At 38.9% G+C, this 22689-nt stretch overlaps 1 protein-coding gene across 7 annotated transcripts in view; it reads right to left on the reverse strand.

Moving 5' to 3' along the window:
* Positions 1–22689, reverse strand: part of Fndc3a (fibronectin type III domain containing 3A) — a 153848-nt gene that overhangs the window by 39973 nt on the left and 91186 nt on the right. For 6 of the 7 annotated variants that reach the window (XM_021181265.2, XM_021181263.2, XM_029469236.1 and 3 more), the window contains 2 exons: positions 11641–11717; positions 2669–2906 (listed from right to left, as the gene is read on the reverse strand). In XM_021181265.2, the coding sequence (XP_021036924.1) occupies positions 2669–2906; positions 11641–11717 (315 nt within the window). Of the gene's footprint in view, positions 1–2668; positions 2907–11640; positions 11718–15522; positions 15652–22689 lie in introns of those variants that run through there. The other variant, XM_021181268.2, reaches the window with a different exon arrangement.

Below are 22689 nucleotides of genomic sequence, written 5' to 3' on the forward strand. Positions count from 1 at the left end.
ACCTGAGTTTTTGATCTTAACCATTCTGACTGGTGTGAGGTGGAATCTCAGGGTTGTTTTGATTTGCATTTCCCTGATGATTAAAGATATTGAACATTTTTTTCAAGTGCTTCTCAGCCCTTCGGTATTCCTCAGTTGAGAATTTTTTGTTTAGCCCTGTATCCCATTTTTTTTTTTTTAATTAGGTATTTGAATTTCTGGAGTTCAGCTTCTTGAGCTCTTTGTATATATTGGATATTAGTCCCCTATCAGATTTAGGATTGGTAAAAAAATTTTCCCAATCTGTTGGTGGCCTTTTTGTCTTTTTGACAGTATCTTTCTCATTTTGTATCTGACATATGTACTGAGAAAAATATTTAAAAGCCTAATAAGGTCCCATTAACAGTGATTTATGAAAATTAGCATAATATTTTTGAAATGAATAAGGATATACAGGATTTACTCTTCATATGAACCAGCAACACTCTTAGAAAAAAACAAAGGTATATTTGCATAACCTTGGGTTTGGTAATACTTTTTAGATAAGACATAAACAACATAAACAAAGCAAAACAAACAGGACATTATTAAAATTAGGACCTTTTTTCCTATCAAGGGATATCACAAGGAAAGTGAAAAGACTGAATGGGGTGGAGGAATACCTGCAAACCATGGATTTGATAACATAACAATAAAATGCCAATTCTACTAAAGAATGAATATTTCCATAGCCAATGAGCATCAACAAAGTAAGAAAAAGGAAATCAAAACAAAAAAGGAAATAAAATTCACAAGTAAAAAAATGATTACGAAAGAAAGTACATTTTAGCAAGGACATGGAAAAACTGGAACCGTCATACACTACTGGTAGGGACAGAAAATGGGGAAACCAATGAGCAGGCAGCATGGCAGGTGCTATTCACATGCTCCAGCCCTTCTACTCAGAAGTGTAAAATATGCTGGCATTGAGATCTGTGTATGTTTGCAATAGCATCACTAACAAAAGTCAGTCAACATATCACATGTCATCAACTAATGAATGGATGGTACAAAATGTGAGGTGCACATAGTCTAACCTTCAACCACAGAGCCGATGAAATGCTACCGCATGTCACAACATAGACAAGCCACAAGCTAAAAACCCAGGCAGAAAATATCCTGTCTTACATGAGTATTACAAATGCTTCACATACATTGCTATATGCATGTCAGTGAAAAGTCTGGAACAGGCAAAAGCACAGACAGAAAGCAGCTGAGAGGGAAGGGGCAAAAGCAATCAGGACAGACTACTTGACAGGCTGAAGGGTTGTCTCTAGGATGGCAGAAAGGGTAACTTAGAATTACAGACTCCCTCATCTAAGAATCTGAAACCTGAAATGCCCCCAAGTCTGGAACTTCGAGTACTCATAATACACAAACACAAAACGCCATAACTGAATGGTGATGCAAAATTATTAAACATTATATGAAAATTATCATCAGGGTATGTATATGAAAGAGTCTGTGTTACAATTCCTTATATCCAATTCCTAAGATATCTTGTGTATTAGTGTACATGTACATGTAAAATAATCCAGATTTGGAAACACTTCAGAGAAAGGAACTATACTTAGTACCCTTTTTTAAACTGTAGTTTGGTTACACATGTGCATTTACATTTTAGCTATTCAAGATAAAATAAGATTATCCATGGAGTAAATAAAGCCTATGTTGTAACAGAGTGCACCGGAGAGAATTGAAACCACAACAGCTAACTACTCTGACCTTTCAGGGACAATCTTTCTGGACCTCAGCTCCTTCTTCTGTATCCTGGGAATATTACAAGAGCTAATGTATTCATAAGAACAATGTACAGTGAAGTCTGATCTCCATAACAGTATGCTAACAATGAAACATTTCACTGGTCCCATTCTGAGGATCCACACATGTTACTGACTAGAAAACCAGCACTGGCAGACCCTCAGACCTAGTTTCAAATTCCCAAACTGAGAGAGCCTTGAAAGTGAGGCTTCCACCGTCCTGAGCTGGTCAGTGCATTTATGGCCTTCACTATCCTTCAGAACACTGTGAAGTGTAGCTGTGCACACTTTTACTTCTTACCTAGAGATTGGGCTACACAGTTTTGATTTAAATGAAGGCTGATAGATATGCTCTGGCAATAGAACAGGAAGGCAGTATCAGAAAAGGAGATTCTCATAGAAGATATAAAACGACCTACAAGTAGAAAGATACTGTTTAAAGCCATAGCAAAGAAAAAGATTATAAAGATTATTGAGTTATGTATGTGCGTGAATGCATCAGTCTTGTCTTTTCAGCAATTTAATAACTGAAGACAACTTTGGGCTTCTCAATTCTTCATAGAATCCAGGAACTTTTTGTAGTAGCATCATCGCCTTTAAAGTTTAACAAAAGCTAAAGGTTTAAAAATATCCTTAGAAAAGACCTGTTGTCTAACATGACCCTGCTAGACTGTCTGATGTAAATCACATCCTGATTTTCTGTTTACTTATCTGTTTGCTGGAGACCTATTGCATCATGAAGACAAAGTTCCTAAATAGTACTTGGGTAACAGAAACACACTGTGCTATCATTACCATGTGCAGTTTCCTTTCTATGACACGAAGCGAGCATCTGTTATGTCCACGTAAGGGTTAGCCATAACAAGGCAGGGATGTTTGAGATGTCTTACCTACATCTGCATATACTTGTGAAGACTGATACTGCGGCATATACTGTGTTGCCATGTCGCCAGCTCCAGTCACTGGTGAGTACATATGGCGTGGTGGAGGGGGCATCATGGTCGGGACAGGAATGAAACCAGGCAGAGGAGGATGTGGGGAGCGGTGGATAACTGTGTGGCCACCAGGATGAAATTCTGGTGATTGCGGAACCACAACGACTCTCCGAACACCATTGTCTTCAATAACCTATAAAATGAACATCAGGTTACAAGTCTCTCCTGAAGGAAATAAGCAATTCTCTTCAAATATAATCTAGTAAAAACATGTATGTACTATTAGGTCTTAAAAGACTGAGAGTAACCATGAAAAAAATTTACTCAATACATTAGGGACTAAATCAGCACTAAACAACAAAATAGTTCTTGCTATACAATACGAATGTTATCTAAAGTAGATCTTAAAATACTGATGGGAGTGACTACACTATGAGTTAACACTGAGCTAAGACATTGCGTATTTAGCTTATGTATTAGGTACATTTGGTGGTTTGGGCACAATGGGGTCAAGAATTTTGTTTTCTAGATCATAACAGGGTGGATCAAAAAAACAAGCTGTAAGAAGACTAAAGAGCACCAGATATCTTAGGTCCAGGTTAATAAAAGTATTTGTGGCATTGTAGCTTAAAATTATATTTCCCCTTCTCTGGAACTCAGCAGGGTGTGGTGCTGTATCCCACTACCCAGAGGCTGAGACTATAGGATCCCAGAGTCCCCTGACAGCCTGGTCTACACAGTGATATTCTGGTCTGAAGAAACCAACAAACCGAAAAATGTTCCCCATCCTATACTGCCACATTCTAAAGTATTACAACTTTGAGAATCAATTTTTTAAGAAATAAACCCCCTTTGGATCTCACAGGACCTTTAGGAATGTGAGGGTTTTAGTACAGACAGGAATGCCTAAAAGGTATGAGATTTTTAATCTCAAAACTAGGAATCCTTTCACACCAAATGGCTAATAATACACTTCTGAAAAAACAGAAAAATTATTATACAAAAGTGCTCATTTAAAAACAAATCCTTTTATATGTTAAGGATAGCAAGTCTTGTATTTATTTATTTATTTGGCAAGTATAACATTTCTGTGGACACAGATCAACCTGAGTTACTTTCTACTTAAGTGTGAGAGTATTCCTTGACAACACTTGACTGGAATACCAAAGGAATTCACTGCTTATATGTAATATAGCTAACATATATACTCCACAATGCATGTTATTTCTATGCAAATCTTCAGGCAAATGCACAGCATGTACAGCGCATGGAATCAGATGCATCTGGAACCTGACAGGGAGTCTGGAGTGGTGTATACCTTTTCAGCCTCAACCCTAAGAATGTCCATTAGTGAGATTTTAAAACAGACTGAGTGAACTAGACCTCAATATCTGCTGTGACAGCATTTCCTCTGTTATCCCTCTCATTCCTAATTCCTAGAAGACAACTCACCCTGAAAGGATTTCTAGTTCTCAGTATTGCTCCAATTACCTTTCCTGGCTTTGTGTCTTTGTGTGGTATGCATGTGTACATGTTCTCATGTATGTAAGGGTGAAGGTATATGTGCACATGTGTCTCTGTGGAGGCCTAAGGTTAATGTCAGGAATCTTAATTATCCTCCCACCTTATTATTTTGAGGCAGGGTCTCTTAATCAAATGCAAAGCTGCTGACCAACCAGTCCTAGTAGCCAGGCTCCCCTGCTTCTGCATTCCCAGGCAATCATGTGGTTCAGTCCTGCTTCTGCGGCAAGTGCCGATGAGGCATCTCCACAGCAGTCAGCCTTTCTAATCTATTATTATTATTATTATTATTATTCTTTTCTTCTTCTTCTTCTTCCTTCTTCCTTCTTCTTCCTCCTCCTCCTCCTCCTCCTCCTCCTCTTCTTCTTCTTCTTCTTCTTCTTCACCAAATCCTACACTCTAGCTGCAGTGAGGATGGTCTTGTCAAGAAGTTGTCATTCTGTACCTTGTTCTTCTGTTGAGATTATTTTCCTTTTCATTTTGTTTCCTCTTAATCTATAAACAGGTGAATCCTATCTATCCCTCCAAATCCAGATACAACATTATCTCTTCCATTTAAAAATTATTTCTGAGCAAAACAAAGAAATGGACAATTTAGGAGAATTTTGTACAACATAGTGATATAGCCTAGAGTTTTCTGATCCAGAGTTCACTGTGCCCTCTAGAGAATATCTGGTTGTGTTTGGGGAGATTTTGGGGTCTTAGGTCAGGAATGCTGCTATCTGTCTTATAACACAGGGGATGAACCCGGTGTAAAAATTACCCAGAGAAAATGTCTACAGAAGTAGGTCTAGAAACTGTGACACAACTTTCTACTTGATAGGATTATTTTGGCTGCTGACTTGAGAATAGAGACATGAAGGACAAAGGTGAGGATACTTCTGAAAGCCAGCACTGTCACCTAGGCAAAAGCTGATGGTGGGCTACTGTGGGCTACAGGAGGTGGGTTAGGGTGCAGGCAGAAGGGGTTTAGAAGTAGCCCACATATGCATGTATTTAAAGGCAAGAAATTAGCTGACGATTCCATGTGGGAAGAGAAGAGAAGACTGTGCCCACTAACTGTGATGAGCAAGGCTGGGGCAGAACAAGTTAAGTTTATGGGGTTTAGCATTTAGGGTTTTCAAAAGGATTCAAGGATAAGAATTTTATAAATTTATAAGCCATCTAAGTGGAAATGTTTAGTAGACCAGTAAGAACCAGTTTGCACTTCCAAAAAGATCAAAGGACAGCCTGTACAACAGGAAGAAACCATAATTCCTTTGTGGAGTTCAGAAGTTTGTTAAGAGGTGTTAAGGGGGAAGGTTCAACCTGTAAAAAGCTAATGAGTCAGGTAGATGGTCAATATGAATTGGCCACTGATTTAGCTAATGGGTTATAAGACTGTGACCCCATGAAAACAGTTTTGGGAAATTCAGAGGGAAAACTGGCTAAGGTGCATTTAAAAGAAGAAATGAAGAGAATTAGAGTTCACAGCACAATTTTGGAAGTCTTGCAAAGGGGAATACAGAGACAGGGTCCTGGTTGTTGAGAACAGTGGACCAGAGACATCTTACATGTTTTTCACTGCTCACTGCAAATTATTTAATTCTTACAACAACACTGTAAGTTAGATACTATTATCTCTATTTTTGGATGGAGAAAAGTTAGATACTATTATCTCTATTTTTGGACGGAGAAACCCAGGCATAGGGATGTTAAGTAAATTGCCCAAGGCCAAAAGGGCAGCAGTGTGCAGGAACTCACGTTAGAACTCAGGCAGTTTGACTCCTAATTCCATATTCTTACTAAAGCAGAGCACAAGCTGAGGAGAGAGAAGTTATTATTTAATTGGGAGCTTTACTTTTGATCAATGTGAAGAGTTCTGTAGAGGATAGAGTATGAATGTATTTGTTGTCACTGGGTCCTACACCAAAAATTGTTAATTTGGTAAAAGATGTGCTGTGCTGTGTGTGTGTGTGTGTGTTTACCACAATTACAAAAGCTAAACTGTAACAGCAGAAATGTCATTGGGAAACAGCAGCCAAACCAAACCAAGAAAACAACACAAAAGCAACAAAGATCTGGACCAGAACAAAAGAACACAGACCACTTCAGCACTTCAATGAATGATTAGGAGGTCCAGAGACCTCAAAACTGCCTCAGGTCTCCAGAGCTGCTAAGAAAGCCAGCATGAAGACACCAAATTTCACATCAGCTGGTCCTCTGGCCATGAGGAGTAAAGTAAAAGTAGTAAGGAAAGTTAGATTGTTAGTAAAAATTAAAACACAAGATAAGCAATTCCTTAGCTACAGGTACCATCTAGGAGGTCTTATTTCTTCCATTGAAGGCAGAAAGGTTGTGCTTAGTATCTGGCATTTTATATGGTAATATGTGCTTTCCTGGCCTTAGTGACCAGTCTAAGGTCAATCTGTTTTGTTTTTCTTATTATTGGGAATAGTACTGGATTTTTTTTAAAAAGAGAAATGACATGTATGATTAGAAATATGAACACTCAGTTCAATTAGAAACTCATCACCACACTGACTCTTAGATGAGTTCCTCCTGTCTTTGCTTCCTTCCCAGGCTTGACAAGTTCCCCACCTTCAAGTTTTAAATGATAAATACTAGTACCTGAGCACTCTGCCAGGAAATCCCTATTTCCTGACACTCAAGTGTTTGTACATGCATGTACACGCTTGCGAGTGCACGCGCACACACACCAACAAGTTCACACACAGCCTCCGCCCTCTTGTCCTCATCTGAACTCCTATAAGTTTTCTTCTAGTCTTTTCAGGTCCATGCTCTTCCCATCTGGCTGCTTTCCAAAGACAGCATCAGGATCTGCTAGGAGGCAGAAGCTCTGAAGAATGTACTGATTCACCACTGGCTGCTGACATAATTTAAACTTAAAAAACCAAGCACAGCTTAAAAGAGTAACTTGAGACTTATAATTAAGCTAACATGGATCTCCCCACTACTTTACAAAATCTACAATCCTACAGGACCCCTCTCATCTGAACTACCACCTCCATGGCACCAAAAGAAATAAGATTATTCATGGCTGGGGGGGGGGGGGAGTGTCCACTTTATAGCCCAGGCTAGCCTTGAACCCGTTCATCCTGTTTCTACATCTTAAGCCCTGAATTAGTTATGAACCACCATGTCTGGCTCAAGAGGACCATATGCATGTGGAGGTCAGTGGCTGACATGAGAGGTCTTCCGTAATAGATACTTGCCCACTATTTCCTAAGGTAGAGTCTTTCACTGAAGCCAGTGTTCGCCAATTCTCTGGCTGTAGCTACTGAGCCTCTGCTGGGAATCTCCTGTGTCTGTCTTCAAATGCTGGAATCACACCTCACCCCTCTTGACTAATGTTTTGTTTTGTTTTGTTTTGAGGCAATTCTATTCATTCATTCATTCATTCATTCATTTATTTATTCTTACTATAAAATTTTGATTTTATTTTTTCCAGAGCAAGAAAGGTATCAAAGCATATTATATCATTAAACCTTAATGACTCTTTTTTTGCCATTTCTTTTTTTTCAATTAGGTATTTTCTTCATTTACATTTCAAATGCTATCCCAAAAGTCCCCCAATACCCTCCGCCCCCAAACCAATCCCACTTAATTCTTATGAAGGTGCTAGGGGATTTAACTCCGGTCCCCAGGCTTGTCAGCAAGCACCTTGACTACTATGCTATCTGGTAGTCCAAGGAGAATTTTTGATGATGCCATCCAAGAGTTAAAGTCAGGTATTTTATAAACTTTTCAGTAAGATATTAAGTTACTCCATGTTGCAATGCAAGGCTCATAAGAAATAACTTCACATTTGTCAGGGAGCTGCAGTTTCTTCTGTTCTTGTCACCATTTGCTTTTTTTAAACTTTACATTTCCTTTACTTTGTTCCCCTTTTGCTCTCTTAACTTCTCTGGCAAATATTTCTGCCTCTATGTTGTGTGTCAGTCTCCTGCTCCTTCCCTTTCTTCTTAAGGAGCATTAACAGCATATTACTATAGCCAACAAAAAGGACAGGCTCCAGAGCTTATCAATAAGGAAGGAGTATATATGGTCTCAGCTTACAGACCACAAAGCATCTTTTCTAAACAGCCTGTCTGGTTTGAAGCTTTCTTCCTGTTTTGAAGGGTAAACATACTAGAAATCTAACAGCTGAGGTTGCTCACTGTAGTGTAAAATGATAAAAGGACCTAGGCAGTGGTTATTACTATGTATCCCACTTCATTCCTGCCAAACCAAACAATCGACATTTTCTTATAGCCATACATATGCCTCCATCTTTCCCTCTACTTATGGCTTCTTGATGTGCTAGCATTATGCTCATGTGTCAGGTTTTGGACAATGTGTCAAGTGCTTAGCTGTGAGTACAATGTGGATCTTATTAAGGTTTTCTAGTATTAGAAATTATGTGCCATTGAACTGGAGTATGTTAACTAGGGGTAATGAGAACCTGCGCATATTGGCTTACTGTATACTTACAATATTTCAAAAGACTATTTTTGTCTTTAGATTATCTCATATATATACTTCAAACTAATAAATTTCCTAGAGACAATCTTGATTTTTAAATTAAGATAACAATAATAAACTCACCAACTTCCCACAATCCTTCCACAAAGATTATTATTAAAATTTACCAATTTATTTGACAAATACTTGTCAGATACCTACTATATCTAAGTACAAGAATTAATTAAAAGGCAGCTTCTATCTCCAAGGAACCTAAGATCTCATGGAAATAACAGAAATCTTAGTTTCTCCCCATCTAGGGAGTTAGGACCTCAATCTAGAGATAATGGACTGACTTCTAAGTATTCATTAGGCTAGCTGTTTGGTGTTGAGGATATAGTGACTGGTGTCCCTAAATGAGCTGGATAACTTTGGCCTCACTCTCTATTTGTATTCAGTTCTACTAGCTTCCACACTGCGCTCAGGCATGGGATAGACTTCAGTTAGGTCATCCACAATGGCAGTTTCTGTTTCTAGAACCAGTTTTCACCCAATAAAGGCAAGGCAAATGTCTACCTTTCTTTAGACTCCTTAACACCTTCCCTATGGCTTGCTCTGCTATGCTGTTATGGAACACAACCCAGCTCAGCTCTATTTTCACTTCTGCCTTTGCTCTCCTTGTACCAGACTCATTTGACCAATGACTGTGCTTTTTGTTTGTTTCTTCCTACGAAAGAAAGAAAGAAAAGGAAAGGAAAGGAAAGGAAAGGAAAGGAAAGGAAAGGAAAGGAAAGGAAAGGAAAGAAAAGAAAAGAAAAGAAAAGAAAAGAAAAGAAAAGAAAAGAAAAGAAGAAAAGAGAAAAAAACCCTTTGTAACCTTGAGGGAGAAGGGAGGTAGAGTCTTGCCTCTTTCATTTTCAAGGATGGCTGATGCAGACTACTACATATCTGTAGAATACTGTTGTGTATAAGAACTGGTAAACATTATCTTCTTAAGAAAGAAAATTAGTCAACAAACTGATAAACACAGGTATGCCAATAAAAGTGACTAAGTTTGCTTCTACACTCATGATTGAGTGAAATGAGAAGGTTGAGGGTTGTCATAAAAACAGAAAGTATTGTAAGAGAACAGAATAGGCTTGGCACATGGATTCACTCCTCTAATTCCAGCACTAGGGAGCAGAGTCAAGGGGATCATGAGTTCAAGGCCAGTCTAGCTACATAGTGAGAACCTATTAAACAGTAAGCCAAACATGAGCCCCAAATAAACAACCACTACCACTACCAACAAGATTCAAACCCCCACCACCTCTGCAAGAATATCCTGTAATTGGAATAACTGCCCCACTCATCTTTATGTAAACAGCATGTGAGACAGTTTTGGCAATGATAAGACTCAGTAAATGTTTGAACTGAATTATACTTGAGGATCATCTCTGAATACGTGAACAAAGTTTTGAGGAAGAGCAAGCAACATAGCAGAAGCAATAACAGACAATATGCCAACAAAACCTGGAGAAAATCACATCAACATTTTCTAATTTTTAAAGATCAGGAAAAAATAGGTGTTTAGGTCTGAAATGCATCAGTGAGCAAGTTAGTTAAGCCCATATGTAGAATGGAAACTATAGTAAGTGAAGGACTCAGTGAGTTTAAGTAGTGACAGTGACCAGAGGCTAATCTACAACGATTACAGGGTACTTTCTAAATATACAATCTCGTGTCTTCATCGAATTACAAGTCAAGCACACAGAGTCAAGGAAGCTGATATGCCCTAAACCCAACAGCCAGCAAAGGCTTGAGATAAAGGATTCAGCTTGTCTGATATTCCAGGCAACGTCTATCCTACCATACTAATTTCTGCTGTCACACAGAGGTATGTTTCATAATATAAACAAGAATCTACCACAATAGTCTACTGATATTCTGCTATAGTCAGGGAGGAAGTAACACGTGGTCTAAAGAGCACTTAAATGCAAATTTGCTTTTTAGAAGAGACTATGAGTATTCCCTAATAGGGACTTGATTCAACAAGCACTGAGCACAAAGAGTCTCAGTAGTGGAAAACACTGAGCACCTCAGTTCTACAATTTAATTTCATGTGTCTGTGTATCTGACCTAGCTATACGTAATTCTTTAAACTAGCAATTATGGTACAGATGGCACTGATCTCAGTCTCAGGGCTGCAGGGAATGGCTATAGTGTAGACAGCAATGATATCCCTCAGTCCTCAGTGCTGCAGGAGGGGCTTCAGTTTTTCTTTTTTTCTTTTTTTGAGACAGGGTTTTCCCTATCTTGGAACTCACTTTGTAGACCAGGCTAGCCTAAAACTCAGAAATCCACCTGCCTTTGCCTCTCAAGTGCTGGGATTAAAGGCATGCAGTACTACCACCTGGCTCCTGCAGTCTTAAGTGCTCTTGTATAAGAGGCAGGTACAGCATCAAACACATGCAATCCAGCCTCTCAGGAGGCAGGAAGACTAAGTCTGAGGTCAGCCTGGGTTAGAAGGAGACATGGAAACAAATTCTATTCACCACAATGTGTCCAATTGATTACTGGAAGTACCTGAAAACAGTTCTATGAAACAAGGCTGGAAGCACTAGCCTGGCTTAAAGTCAATCATCTAAAGAGCTCCATGGAAGCAATTTAACTTAGTTACACAATTTGCATATTCAAGGAGACAAAACACTAAAATTTCTTTTGGAATTTAGTGCTTAAAGGTAACTCTGAGTGGTGAATACTACCAATATTTTCTTCCCTCCTTTACAAATATAGTAAAATATTTAAAATGGATTTACTGAAGATACTCCTCTGGATAATATCCAGACCTTTCACAGCATATTTTCACCAGAATCAATGTCAAGGAGAGTACCTACCTAACTACCTACCTATTAACTATCTACACACACACACACACACACACACACACACACACACACAGAAATAAAACACAAAACGCATACCTGTGGGGCATATCCAGGAGGCACATAAATAGGAGGCACGGAACCATTTGGGGACATCATTGGAACCTGAGCAGGACCTGAATGGGTTACAGAAATGATGCAATAATCATCAGTGCTTAGGAAGGCGCAGAACAATATGATTACTTCACCTAAGCTGAACATTAAGCTAACAGTGGCTGTAATCTTATACGGTGGAAAGAAATGAACATTTCTGAGTTTTTATATACCATTTACTTTATGTTTTATGTAACACTTATTCATATAAGTTATATAGAATAACACATATGAGTTTTTATGTAACATTTACTTTCTGAAGTATATGTATTATCTTTAAGTACATCTACAGTTCTCAAACTTGCTCAGGTCTTATGGGTATCACCTAAAACCTAAAATTTACAGGCTTTCCAACATACTTCGTCAGTTTGTAATCTCAAATCATTATTTACTGTACAAATACCCCACGTGACTCTAATGATTGTGCAACTAGGAAAATCAAACTGAACTTTGAATTTAAAAATAACAATCAATTAGAAATAGAAAGTGAACCCCCACCACCACCACACACACACACAAACTCAAAGGCAAAAGGGGGAGTAGTGAGAGGAGGAATAGTAAGGTCTCTGAGGGGTTCTTAAGGGTAAAGACTTGTGCAGTGTAGAGGGGTCTAAGTACAGGTGGAGGAATGTACATGTGCATTCCTCTGAGAAAAGTTTGCTTTCCCTGAATATATTCTAAACAATGTGAACTTCATTTGCACTCTGTCTTTCACTTTTATGGTATCATCTTTCCAGATAACCTTTATAAATGCGATCTTATTCTCTCTTCACCTTTCTAAGAATAAAATAAGTAGTCTTGAAGTTTTATTCTTTCTAGAACAAAACCTCACTTGTTTTAAATAACATTTTAGAAAAATATCTCATTTGGATCTTTTCTCCCAGTAACTTTAGACTGCAGTATTTCATTTGCTCCAGTTTATAATCATTTGAAAGATCAACAGATCTGGTAAAAAAAAAAAAAAATGTTGGGGAGGGTGACCTCTTTTACATGCAGAGAATCTGCTGGTGAGGTGAATGGTATCACTGGTCGGGGCCACTGTGACTGAAAAGCAAGCAGGTCCCAGAAAATCCAGATTCCAGCTTTTCTAGGAAGGAGGAGGGGAGATCAGAGCTACCTGGGGCGATGGGGGCCCTTGAAGAAAGAGAAAAAAAAACATTAAGATACTGGGCTTCGAGAATAAAAGTACTAAGTCATGGCAAATAAGCGGAACTGAAAAGAAAGGGGAGGGAGAAGAGGAAGAGAAGAAAGACAAGAGAGAAGCAGGAAGGGAGGAAACATTAAATAGCGAAAAGGAGGGAATGTAGAAGGGAAGAAGGTAGAGATGCAAGGACGGAGAGCAAGAGCAGGCCGAGGTGGTTACTAGAAAGTAAGCAGAGCGAGTGCAGACTTCTGCAGTACACTGTGCCACCTACACGGTGTCAGCCACACACTTGTCCAAAAGAAACCTGGAAAATGCACGGAGCTGCAGTGCCCAGGCCTGGCCAGCAAGAGCTCTACAGCTAGCTAAGTAACAGCACGTCCTCCAAGTAAATGAAGGTCTTCTGACTATTACCTTAACACTAGGTTTTATGGGAGTGGTTTGCCTTCATGTGTGCTTAGCCATGTGTCTGGTGCCTGTGAAGGTCAGAAGAGAGTGTTGGATCTCCTGGGTCTGGAGTTATGGATGCTTGTGAGCCACCATGTGGATGCTAGAAACTGAACCCAGGTCATCTATAAGAGCAACAAGTGCTTTTAAATCCTGGGTCACCCCTCCAGCCCCTCTAAGTATTATCTTAATCATAATTCATGAACACTAATACTACAAGCCACGTTTTAAATGTATTTTTCTCTTCATAATCATTTAATCAAGCAACTAAATTTAACATTACCCACTTTCCGGAGAGAAATGAGGCAGAGGGAACTTAAGTTTGCTCAAGTGGTCCAGTTGGAATTTAAAAGCTAAGTTTCATTTCTTAGGATATACATCGCATGAACATTGAAATGCTTCTCACTGTCAGTAAGTGCCATGAGCCATTAGATCTTGTCTTTAAGGAAATTAAGTCTACCTTTGTTTTTATTTCCTTGAAAAACATAACAGAAAGCAGGACCACAATTCTAAATTTAAGTAAACATTACCTATTAATTTGCTAAATAGCATTTGTGAGCGCCTCTTTAAAATCTCTATTTAAAAAGGCTTCATTCAAAACACATTTCTGCTCTCTGGAGAAAGGGGGACAGTTGTACACTAATGGTCACTTTATTCATTAACTAATTCACATAAACCAGTAAACTAGCCTTCTAAATTATAAGACCCGCCCTAGATATTATTTATAAAATGTGAAAATTGGCTGAGAACCAGAGATTTTATTGAAAATTGTATTTGTTTACTTAATCAAGGAATTTAATACTTACTGAGCTCTATGCACTAAGCTTAGACTGCAGGCTCTTTGCACCCACTGCCAAGCTGAACCTTGTGTCAAGTCATTAATTGTCAGACAGAGATTGATGAAGATGATGTGGAAATGAAAGAAAGCAGACAGGCATCTTCAAAGCAGAACTGTTCTTTAATCAAAACAACTAAACCCGGTGTTCTGTTTCTCTGTGGCTAGAGCAGTAACTTTCAGGCGATGCACCCACACTCCCATCTCAGCCTCCACAATGCTAGGATCACAGACATGTGCCACTGGACTCAGCTCACAGTTTACTCTGATAGCTGCTGGAACAATTTATCATTTAGTTTCACAAAGGACTCCTTTATGACGTGATCACTTTGACTACTTAAGTAAATTTTCTAGTTCGGAGGCAGAAATGCCACATAGTTAGATTTTAAAAAGACAATTTATCAGTGCTATGTACATTTATCTAAAATAATGGTGGGATATATTCAACACTGAACACAACCTGCCACACCCCCAATACATAGACAGTAAACACAAGTACTGATATTCAGATCTACAATGCTGGCAGCACCATGCTGCTTGTCCTGCATGCATCAAACTCTAAACCCTGGATACTCACTGACACAATGCATGACTACCTCTCAGGTCCAACAATACTTTCTAACTCAGAAAGCTCTAGAAAATTAACTACAAACTGTCTTAAATCTGTATGCAGAAAAGCAGACTGTGTCCAGGGAAGAAGCAAGCCTGTCACAGGAGTACATAACATGTCCACCTGGCACAAGAAGGCTGTACCTCAACAACTGTAGCTACACCTAACAGCTCCTTCAGAATTGACAAGCTTTAGGCAAAAGCTACCCCAAAGCACAGAGTGACTGCATTACTGTTAAGGGCCTACTTATGTTTAAAATCTGCAAAAGTGGGTACAATTCTGTTTGTCATTTGCCTTAAATATGAGAAACTCCCCACCCCAATTCTTAAAGGTACCATCAATGATTTATACCTAGTTCATTTTACCTAACATAAACTAAACCTATCGACTTTCTTAATCTACCATTCATATTCAAATTTTTTCTTTATTTCTTTTAGAAAAAAACAAAACTACAGATTTGTCTAAGCATTTAAAATTAAATAAGCAACGGACTGCAGACTGCTGCCGCGCACAATGGCTTCCAAATTATCTGATGCCAATTTTCAGATCAGTCTTAAAAGAGAAAACACGAAAAAAAAAAAAAAAAATCAAGAGGCCAGCCAGAATGGGGCATGCTGTGAGATTTAAAATCACTCTAACTCATAGAGTCTACAATTTTCATAACCACATAACAATTTGTAGTATTTCTAAAGCGAACAGATTTGGCACTAAAAACACACAACACGGCTTTAGGTTAATACAAAAGCTTCCTATGTTTTCAAATAAAAGCGAATGCTCAAAATCAGCAAATCTTACCACTCATTTTGTTTCTACAGGAGCAGCAGCCAGCGAACAAGAAAACCCAACAAGGAAACGGCGTAGTACACGTTAGCAGCTTTAATTGGAGAACAGTTTCGCTTTTTTTTTTTTCCTCAAAGCTGGTAAGAGGAAAAGATCCTTTGACCGAGTCACGTGACCGGTATCACATGACCCGCAGTGAGCCGGGAAAGACCGGGAGAGGAAACAGCGCAGGGCGTACGCTGGGGTGCTACTGAAACAAAACACTTAAAGGTTTCTTCAGCTGCTTTCCTGACTGCAACACGTTCTGCCTTAAGAGCCAAAGTAAACCCTAATTCAAAAGAACCTGGTGGATAGGCACGCGATGGAAAACCATCCTCTTCTGTGTTCACGGTTTGGTTAACGCAGCCTGCTGATCTTTCACATAGAAAGATTGGGGTAAAATTAATTCAAAGCCTTGATCCAAAATATGAGTGTATAATTTGTGACCATTTCATGCTCGATACTTAAGCAATGCCTATAACACAGAGAGAATTGCCCACACAATAGAATTAAATGACAAGTTCCTTACAGGTGGAATATATTTCAGGCTTGTTTTGTTTTTCCTTAAAAGCTAATGAAGGCTTCCGTTTTTATTGTCAGTGTACTTTGTTTTTAGTGATTATTTTAAAAATAGAATTTACTCTTGACATTAAGGAAAGATCCTTAGTGGATAGTATTCTTAAAGCAGGAAAGTGAAAAATAGTTAATTGAGGTGAAAACTTATTCTTTTGGAAAAAGATATGCCCCGTAAATTACTTAAGAGGGCATATAAGTTCAGAGGAACTTTATCAATTGCTTACACACATAAGCAATGGCTGGGATCTGTGACACACAACTCAGTGGGGAAGATATCGGATTTGGGTACTAGATGATACTAAAAGTTAAAATGAGCTCCAATACTTACTAGCATGGCAATGTACTACTATTGGGCTCTATCTCCTGTGGAAAGGTTAAAATGATCAACCTCAAAGCACTGTTGGAGAATCAAGTTAGATAAACTAGTGCATGAAATACACTGTTTGGGACCTCTCAGTAACTGATAGGTATTGTAAGTAAAAGTATGATCGCTGACTCTCAGAACTAATGATTACACAGTGAGATGAACCATGTGGAGTGTCCTCCTTGTTAACGCAAGCTGAGGCATCATTACTAGAGAAGCTGAGGCAGGAGCAGCTAAGTTACTTGAGGGTACATAGGTAAAGGCATGGTTGCTTCATATGATAATCACATGTTAAAGTGCAGGCCCTATTTAAAGGCCCAGTGTCTCTCCTGAAAGTAAAAACAAAAACAATAACAAACAAACAAAAAAACCTGGCAGGACACAGCCCTGGCAACTTGACTCAATAAAAGCAAGTCAGCCAGCCAGAGGTGAAGAGACACTTGTTTAAAGTGGAAAAGGGTAATAGCTGACCTTTTATTCCATTATGAATGCATTTCCCCTGAGGCTGTGGGAATGGGCGCTTACTTCCCTGTTCTCTCTCACAGCGGCCACTCTGCCCTCCTATGCTATGTTGACAGGGAGTTGTATTTTTTTTTATTTCTGCCCCAACAGTTGCTGTCAAGACAATGACTTCAATGTCCAAACTCTAGATCTATGATTTCTCTGCTCCTTTTCCTGCTTTGTTCTTAAAGCTGAGTTTAGAGGCACAGTTTGAACTTATTTCTTACAACTCTAAGTACATCCTGTTTCACAGCTAATCTTACCAAAATCACTATAAAGAGACCTAATACTCTTCTTTTAAATTACTAATGAAGTTGGTTAGACAATATTTGATGGCATCCATTAAGCACACTGAAGTGACTTCCCTAAACCTAAGCAGTAGAGCCCAGTGATGGACACTGCTCTCCATCCAGCCAGGTTGTACCACTCAGGTTTCTGCTCCTCCAAAGTTTGCTTTTATTCTTATCTTTACAGTTTTCTAGTAGAGAAGTATATTAATGGTAGACTACTTAGCTACCCTAACAATGCACACCGTCCTAGGTCTGACTCCAGTATCATGAAGAAAAAAAAAAAACATAAAAGGAAAACAACCCTTTATATAACCAATTAATTTACTTAATTTTGAGGCTTATAAAAATTAGATAGTATTATCTTCTGTAACTTCTTCCTCCACATGCTGGATTCTGTCTAGGCATTTGGGACAGATTAGTAAATGAGAATGGATAAATCTTACATTTGAAGAGGTGGCTCAGGGTAAAGGTGTTTGCTACTAGCACTTGACAGCCTAAATTCAACCCCGAGTTTCCACATGGTGGACTAACACAACTAGACTCCTGCAAATTGTCCATATGCACGGCTTGGCACTTAACACCCCTGTCTTAAGGTTTCGTCACTATAAAGAGACACCATGATCATGGCAACCTTTTTTTTGTTGTTGTTGTTGTTCTTATGGAGTTGCCATTCCCTTCAGCTCCTTCAATTCTTCTAACTCTTCTATAGGGGTCCCCCACCTCAGTCCAATGGATGGCTGTAAGTATCTGCATTTGTTTCAGTAAAGCCACAGCAACTCTTATAAAGGAAAACATTTAACTGGTACTGGCTTACAGTTTCAGAGGTTTATTCATCATGTCAGCATTCAGACCAACATGGTGTTAGAGACAGAGCTGAGAGCTCTACATCTTGATCCATAGGCAGCAAGGAGAGACTGTGCCACACTGGGCCTAGCTCCAACAACAAGCTTCCCAACCCCTAGTGGCATACCCTTCCTCCAACAAGGCCACACCTCCTGATAACACATTTCCCTATGGCCAAGTATCCAAACACATATATCTATGAGGGCCATTCCAATTTAAACCACAACCTCATTTAAATTTTTTAAAAATAATGAAAACATAATAAATCAATCAGAGTGAGATGAACCATAAATGTTTGCAAGTATGTATGTTGAAAACATGTCTGAAGGTAAATAATATGACCAGTGATGATTCTCAGTTTCACTGAATGATCATTTTTTTTTAATAAGAGAAAGCAACCAGTATCAAATGCCTAAGGGACATGACAGGATGCTTAAGCTGCCTTAGAATACTAGAGTTACTAGAGGAACATGGCCAGACAGGTAGTGGGGAGACAGAAAAAATAGTCTCCTGGGCCTTGTAAGATACTGTCAGATCTTTGGCTTTTACTGTGCGGGAAACAAGGTAGCTACTGATGGACTTTAAAGACATTATCTGAAATATATCTTAAAGGAATTCATCTAACTTATACACATTGCTTGCTGGACTATAACACTTAAAATCCCTAAGTTAAGCCTTTTTATATAGGCCACGATCCAGTAATAGAAAGCACAAAGAACTGGACCTAAAGTATCCATGCAATATGAAGACACTTATATGAGCCCCAAAATGGGTGAGATGGGTCTGGGGATAAGAAGATGCAAGATGTGGACATGTGACATTTGAGATGTTCCAAAGGCATCAGGACAAAATACCTCATCCTAGAGACCACTTAACTATTCTGGGATTCAAAGATATATCTGAGAGATAGATCCATTGTCTGTGACGAATGGGCATTTAACCCATGAGACTTGCTAACACCAATAACAAGTGGACATGCTAAAGGGGAGACATTTCCGAGGTCTCCTGGCCCACACCTTTAAGATACTCTTCTATACCCAGGAAGAAAAATGCTAGACTTAGGATTATGTAATTGCTATTTTTGAAGAGCAGTACGAAATACTTTCCCTAATATATCACACTCCTTTCAGCATACATTGCATGAGAGGTTCTATCAATTCAGTCTCACTGCTACTTAGAATGCAGATTTAAAAATCTGGACAGTCTTATCTTGTTCTTATTGTACATTACCTAGTTCCTGTTTTGCATCTTTTTATTTCTATGTGGGTCGCCTCTTTTAAGTAGATTCCTAAGTTTTCAGCTTTCTAGGTACTTACTCCTTTGGGCTAAACTAACTGTAATTATCTTCTAGTTTATGCCTTGTTTTTCAAATACTTTATGAAAATGTACAAATGTTTCTAATTGAGTTGGAGTGAAACATTGTTGGACAGCACTGTGTGTGTTTAAAGATATCTCCAGTCCATAATTATGAGATTAATACCTCTTGGGAGCACACAATGCCAGTATAACATTTTGTGGAAAACCTTGTTTTAGGAGAGAATGATTACCTGAGGATCCAGTCTAACAAACAAAACCAGAAAGCTTCAAAAATCATACTTCAATTAACCACAATCAAAAAAATTTTCCCCAGACCACTCTGCTGAGATTATACTAAGGACAGCCACTAAGATCAAACTCTTACTGACAAATCTAATTAACATTGCTGACAAATCTCTGCTTCTCCTTAACATCTAATCCTTGATTTCAATCTTCTGATCATGCCTTTTAAGTGCTTAATGGCTTGTGTTCTTTTATTTCAGGTGTTGCTTTCCTGAAGGTTTGTTCTTGGCCTTACTCAAGATGGCCTTACTTACACTCATAAAAGCATGGGATAATGCACCTCTGCAGGCTTTTCTTCTGGGCTCTAGGTCTACAAAATGAAATCCATATGAAATTCAAATCAGTTGTTTTTCCTTCAGTACACACGCTACCTTCTGTACTTCCCATGGCTTTATTTTAACAGAAACTTAAAGGTAACACTAGATTTTCTTCTTCCTGCTCATCTCATATCATTACCTGGGAAGCTCTGACAGTTTCATCCCTTCTCTCCTACTGTTTTCATTGCCGAGGAGTAACAAGCTAAAACTATCTCAGTATCCTCCTAGTGGGTCTCCTAGTCACCAGTCCCTTGCAATAAACACCCGTTTCATACTACTGCTAAAATGAACTAAAAAACAAACCACTTGTATTCTCCTCTGCTTAAAAGTTTTTTTATTGATTATGAAAAAAAGGTCCAACCTGATGAAATACTACTCTATTCCTGTCAATACTAAGTGAACAATATCCTTTTTGCCATTGTAACAAAATATTTTCAAATGACTTTGATCATTATTTGCTATTATAATTAGTGATAGCATGTAGCAGATTTTTTTGTAGAGAGCAGATGAAGTCCTGAATGAATGTGTCATACTGTCAGGGTTATAACTAAGCAAGGACCCAGATACATAGGACTCATAGGAATAAGGCAAGGACTTCCTGGCTCAGGCTTTGGGAATGGTGGAACCTTTTGGGGTTGTTGGAGCCTTTTGGGGTCTAGAACTGACTCCAGGAACTATGGAATGTCAGCTAAAACCAGTTTGTTCATAAAAGTGTCAACTGCAGCTTCCTCCTCAGGGATCACTGTGCCTGTGAGTCCCTACAGAGTCCTCCTACTAAGGTTGGCAAACTCAATTCTCTAAACAAGCTGAGATTCCGTAAATCACACGTGGGATCCCACCTTGTCTGAAAATGTCTGTACTTTCTTCATTCCTCTTCAACCTAGGTAGGTCAAGTCCTAAACTGTGCAGAACTCTGGAGCTACCCCATCAAACTCCTATAGCTGTGAGACCTGAAAAGTTAAAATGCTTGTATCTTACTTTCCTCAGCTTAAAATAGAGACAACTACTGTTCTATATCATGTGGATATAATAAGGGCTAAATGAAGTTCACAGCATAAGCAAGGATACCCAATATAAGTAGTTGTGTTTGCCTTGACACACCTACCTGAAAATTGACTGTTTCAAAAAAAAAAAGGCTAGTAGAGTGTCAAAGTAAAGAATTAGTGTGGTGCCTTCTAGTTGGTGCCAGGCCACCTTGGATTCAAACTCGGCGGACATTCCCACTGTCCCCAGAGGACTCTCCAACCCCAAGGTGCCCTATCACTCCCAGGATCTTAGGATCACTGGTGAGTACAACACAACATCTATTCCAATAGGAACAGGGGCGCAGGAACCCTACTCGATCAGTGGCTCGGGTTTCTTCAGTCAGCACTGATCTACCTTGGTTTCAAACTCAGCAGAGAGCCCCATGGCCCCCAGAGGAGGTACCACTTCCAGGAGGTCTAACACACCCAGGATCTTAGGATCCCAGGAGATTGTTCACACCAGGATCTCAGGGTCTCATAGGAAGCTTGACTGCCAAGAACTCTGACACACCCAGAATCTCAGGATAACAGGATCCTGGAATCACATGATCACAGAGAAAGCTGGACTCTGAGGATTTCTTATTCAACCAGGATTACAGGAAGGGCAGGCTCCAATCAGATATATCGAGGTCAGGGAGTACTTGAGATAATCAGATGGTGGGAAGCAAACTTAAGTACAGAAGCAACAGAAACCAAGGTTACTTGGCATCATCAGAACCCAACTCTCCCACCATAGCAAGGTCTGAATAAACCATAACACCAAAAAAAAAAAGATATGGATCTAAAGTCACTTCTTATGATGATGATGAAAGACATAAATAACTGCCTTAAAGAAATACAGGAGAACACAGGTAAACAGCTAGAAGCCCTTAAAGAGGAAACACAAAAATCCCTTAAAGAGTTACAGGAAAATACTACCAGGTGAAAGAATTGACCAAAACCATCCAGGATCTAAAAATGGAACTAGAAACAATAAAGAAATCACAAAGGGAGACAACTCTGGAGATAAAAAACCTAGGAAAGAAGTTACAAGATATGAATACGAGAGATAGAAGAGAGAATCTCAGGGGCAGCAGATACCATAGGAAACATTGACACAACAATCAAAGAAAATGCAAAATGCAAAAAGATCCTAACCCAAAACATCCAGGAAATCCAGGATACAATGAGAAGACTAAAACTAAGGATACTAGCTATAGATGAGAAGGAAGATTTCCAAATTAAAGGGCAGGTAAATATCTTCAATAAAATTATAGAAGAAAACTTCTGAAACCTAAAGAAAGAGATGCCCATGAACATACAAGCCTATAGAACTCCAAAAAGTCTGGACCAGAAAAGAAATTCCTCCCATCACATAATAATCAAAACACCAAATACACAAAACAGAGAAAGAATATTAAAAGCAATAAGGTGAGCTAGGCGGTGGTGGTGCACACCTTTAATCTCAGCACTTGAAAGGCAGAGACAGGAGGATTTCTGAAAGAAAGCATTTTCAACAAATGGTGCTGGCACAACTGGTTGTTATCATGTAGAAGAATGTGAATTGATCCATTCCTATCTCCTTGTACTAAGGTCAAATCTAAGTGGATCAAGGAACTTCACATAAAACCAGAGACACTGAAACTTAT

This window comes from Mus caroli, chromosome 14, assembly GCF_900094665.2.
Source record: "Mus caroli chromosome 14, CAROLI_EIJ_v1.1, whole genome shotgun sequence".
NCBI classification, from domain to species: domain Eukaryota; kingdom Metazoa; phylum Chordata; class Mammalia; order Rodentia; family Muridae; genus Mus; species Mus caroli.